The sequence below is a fragment of the Crocodylus siamensis genome, chromosome 2 (genome assembly GCF_052110815.1).
Source record: "Crocodylus siamensis isolate JL-2025a chromosome 2, ASM5211081v1, whole genome shotgun sequence".
Lineage (NCBI taxonomy): Eukaryota > Metazoa > Chordata > Crocodylia > Crocodylidae > Crocodylus > Crocodylus siamensis.
Window position 1 is genome coordinate 160177787 of NC_143396.1, and position 4175 is coordinate 160181961.

General features: G+C 50.5%; 1 protein-coding gene across 1 annotated transcript; it reads right to left on the reverse strand.

Moving 5' to 3' along the window:
* Positions 1-2867: 2867 nt before the first annotated feature.
* LOC149870986 (uncharacterized) lies at positions 2868-3533 on the reverse strand. The gene has a single exon (XM_090034539.1). It carries the CDS (start codon positions 3531-3533, stop codon positions 2868-2870), a length of 666 nt encoding a protein of 221 aa, XP_089890665.1.
* Positions 3534-4175: the final 642 nt, after the last annotated feature.

The following is a 4175-nucleotide window of genomic DNA, read 5'->3' on the forward strand; positions in this document are numbered from 1 at the left end:
GCAGAACTGTTCAAATGTAATCAGTTGGTGGCTATAACCCTTGCCATGAACCAGGGAGTAGGGCATCTGGCCTTCAGGGCTTCTTGCCACAGCTGCCAGAGAACTGTATTGGTGTAGCCAACACCCAGGGGGTTCATACTGTTGCCACTCACCCCCTGCTTTTCCCATCAACAACTGCTGTTGATTTTCATTATCATGGATGATCATAGAATCATAGAAAATAAGGGTTGGAAGGGACCTCAAGAGGACATCTCGTCAAACCCGCTGACCATCCCTAACTAGATCATCCCAGCCAAGGCTTTGTCCAGGCAGGTCTTAAAAATTTCCAAGGATGGAGATTCCACAACCTCTCTTGGGTAACCTGTTCTAGTGCTTTACTTCCCCTCTAGTGAGGAAGTTTTTCCTAATATCTAAACTAAACTTTACTTGCTGAAACTCGAGACCATTGCTCCTTGTTCTGTCATCTGCCACCACTGAGAACAGTCTAGCTCCCAACTTCTTTCAAACCCCCCTTCAGGTAGTTGAAGCTGCTATTAAATCCCCCTCAGTCTTTTCTTCTCCATACTAAATAAGCCCAGTTCATAGATTCACAGCTTCACAGAAGATTAGGACTGGAAGGGATATTGTGAGATCATCAGGTGCAGTCCCCCACCCCTGCTCTAGGCAGGAAAGACAAGTCATGTGCCCCAGCCCACTAACCATTTTAGTTCCCTTCCATTGGACTCTCTCCAATTTGTCCACATGCTTTCTATAGTGAGGGGCCCAAAACTGTACACAGTACTCCAGAAGTGGCCTCACCAGTGCCAAATAGAGGGGTAGAATCACTTGCCTCGACCTGCTGGCAACACTCCTAATAATGCAGCCTAGTATGCCACTAGCCTTCTTCACAAGGGCACACTATTGACTCATATTCAGCTTATTGTCCACTGTAACCTCCAGGTACTTTTCTGCAGAGCTCCTGCTTAGCCAGTCAGTCCACAACCTGTACCAGTGCACCAGCCTGTGATCAATATTTATGGTTATCAAAGACAATAAATTCAATCCTGGGAAAACTGGTGAGTGGTATCAGTGTTACCACCCTAGGTGCATGATGACACATTTGTTTTGGCAGCTGTGTTAAGAAGCCCTATGGGCCTAAGGACTCACCTCCACAAGGCCCTGTGGGCTGGGTGACCCACCTTCCATTGGCCAACTCTTCTCCATGACACCATGTTCTAGGGGACAAGGAATATGAGCTGCTACCAATGGCTTCAAGTTAGCCAGAAAAAGGCAGGCTTTTATGCAAAAGCTATTTTATGTCCCTGAATTAGGCAAGAAATCCTCCCTGGCTCTCAGCATCCCCTCCCTTCCCTTTGTTTTCTGCAGCACTGCTCCTCTCCTCCTTTCCCCTGCCTACCCTATCTACTTATGCCTCTGGGGAGACCCAGACATTACTGCCACTGTCCCACTCCTGCCCCTCTCCAGACACTAAGCATGGAGGGTGAGGAAGAGGATGCTGAGGGACTGTTTCAAGGACTTAAAATGGTCTCTAGCTGCTGCTCCTCTTGGCATGGCCCAGACACCTCAGGGGACCAAAGTGTTTAGACCTGTGGCAAATTGGAGCCACCAAGCTGTACTATGGAAAAGGGGGTATGACCATGCAGGAAAGCTGGCCTGTAATTAAAGCCCAGACTTGTAGGGTAGGACTGAGTTCTTTACATGGTTCTGACAAGTTTTCTGTGGGACCCTGCATATGGCTTTTAAGACTTGGTCCTTCAAGATGTCGACTGCTTCATCATGACAAGGCCAACCAGCCTCATCATCCCGCTGAAGTCAGTGAGGATGGAGAATGTATACCTTTGCTCCAGAAAAACTCAGCAGGTTGCCCTGCAGAGGAGGTACTTTCCCATCTGTAAAAGAAGGGCAGTAGTCCTGATTGTCCATTAATAAACACTCTGAGGCATATACATGCCTTGTATTATTCACAAGCTCTATTCCAAAATGGTTTTTAAAGCTGAGGAGATTAACATCTTTTTATCACATTGACATTAAGCACCACAAACTCTCTCTCTTAGTTATTGCATCCTGAAGTCAGTTTGGAACTTTCCCCTGCAGCTTTGTGCAGTGTTAGCAAGAATATGCTCCTATTTACCTTGTGTAAATATTTAAGTTTGTAAATGCAGGGTCCATGTTTATTTCCAGATATCATCTGTTGTCTGTCCCATAGTTCACGCCAACATTTCATATGACTGTTGAAAGAGAGGCTTAGGTTCCAAAATTGATATTTGCTTTAAAGATATTAAATATTCTAACCAACTCACTATTGCCCAATACATTTGCACAGCTTTGAGCACCTAGGACTAAATTTCCAATGCAGGTATCCTAATTTTGCATGCATGATGGTGGCAGTTGCACTTTAAAATGAATGTATTTGCATACACATATAATTCTAAACTGGTGAAAACTACATGTGAAACGCTTGTTTACATTCTGAGACTGCTGTTCCATAGCTGTGTCATAGGCTCAGGATAGCCTGTCTGCTTTGTAGGGCCTACATACTGGCCACGTCCTCCTTCTGTTCAGGTAGCCAATATTGTATCTGGTGTAGAGATGTAATTTATAAGCTCCCACATTTATGGGGGTTTAAATCTAGGGTGGATTTGGATCTAGGTGGTTTCTAGAAAGGAGATAGAGACACACAAACCCGTTACAATGGTCTGCAATGGTGGAGGAAGTGGTTCGAGGGAAGTGTCTCAGTCGATATAGAGTCTCATTGTGGGGGTCCTCTTCAGGTGGAGCAGGGTCATCTGTGGTTGAAGAATCCTCTTGAAGTGAAGGTCCGTCTGGCGCAGAGGGGGTGCGGTTCAGGCGGTCCCCCCCGGGTCCAGTCAGGCGGCGGCTTGTCTGGTGTGGTCGGAGTACTGGCAGTGGCCCGTGATGTGTTCCATGTAGAAGTCACGGGACCAATGGATGGTGTTGGACACCATGAGGCAGCGCATCAGCTTGGCGTAGCAGCGGGAGACGCGGCAGGCATGCAGGATGCTCTCCTTGCTGGGGTCCCAGGCTCCGAGTGTTCCCACGATAAGCGTGTCCACCATCACATTGTAGCTACGGCCCCTCAGGGTGTCGCCCAGCGGGGCATACTTCTCCCACTTGCGAGCCCGGGTGTCAGTGAAGGCTTGGTGCTGGTTCTTGAAGGGAATGGTGACGTCCATGATCATGACCTTCTTGGCTTCTTCGTTGGTGATGACTATGTCAGGTTGCATCTGGCTCTCACAGCCTGGGACAGTCCGGTTCACGGAGATCTCCCCTGCTGCGGCTGGGATGGCTCTCACTAGGCAGTCCTGGACAGCATTGTGGCAGAGCTGCCAGGCTCTGGTGTGTGGCTTGCAGCTGCACAGCACCTTGGGGAGGGTCTCTGCCGTGTAGCCACACCGTTGGCACCTCTTGTCCCGGAGGCTGAAGCACACGGCCCCGTTCAGAGGCAGGCAGTTGAGGCGGGCACAGTGGAGGAAGCGCCAGTCCGTGAAGTGTGTGAAGATCCCACTGGGCATGAAGTGGTTGCTAGCGTCCCACTTTGAGATGACGTCGAAGACCTTGCCCTGGTCGGGTTTGGCCCTCAGGTCACCGGCATACTTGTTTCAGACGGCATCCTTCAGGAACCTCTCCAGGAAGGTCCTCGTGCAGGGCGTTATGGTGGTGCAGTCGGCATGCAGGGTTGGTTGCAGGGAGACTCCCAGCTCCCGGCACTCCTTGATCCTGGTCCAGGCGCAGCCGATGCGTTTCCCGAGGCGGCGCGTGGCGTTGGGGGCTTGGCTCCACAAAGAGGCAAAGTCCCCACTGTCTCAGCTGAACTCGCCCTCCAACGAGCCGCTGAGGAAGGTGGCCAAGTCTTGTCTGGTCGGCTGCCTTGCGATCCTCTTGCGGGCAGTCTCCTTGAAGGTGCTGGTGGCGATGATACTTACCGTTGCATCCGGGCAGGTCAGGAGGCGGAAGGTATGGGTGACCACCACAATGTCGCAGAAGTCTCCCATGTGGGGGATGTTGGCATCTTCCTGCCAGTTGGGGATGTACAGGACCTCGTTGCTGGCCCTTAGTGGCAGGTGCAGCCACTTCTTGAGCAGTCACCGGATCTCGGTGTCTGCCTTCTTGAAGGGGGTCTTGGGGACCGCCAAGCCTCTCAGGAAGAACGCAAC

Excerpts from the sequence above, each read along its gene's own strand:
- LOC149870986 (XM_090034539.1), bottom strand. The coding sequence starts at position 3,533 with ATGCCCAGTGGGATCTTCACACACTTCACGGACTGGCGCTTCCTCCAC.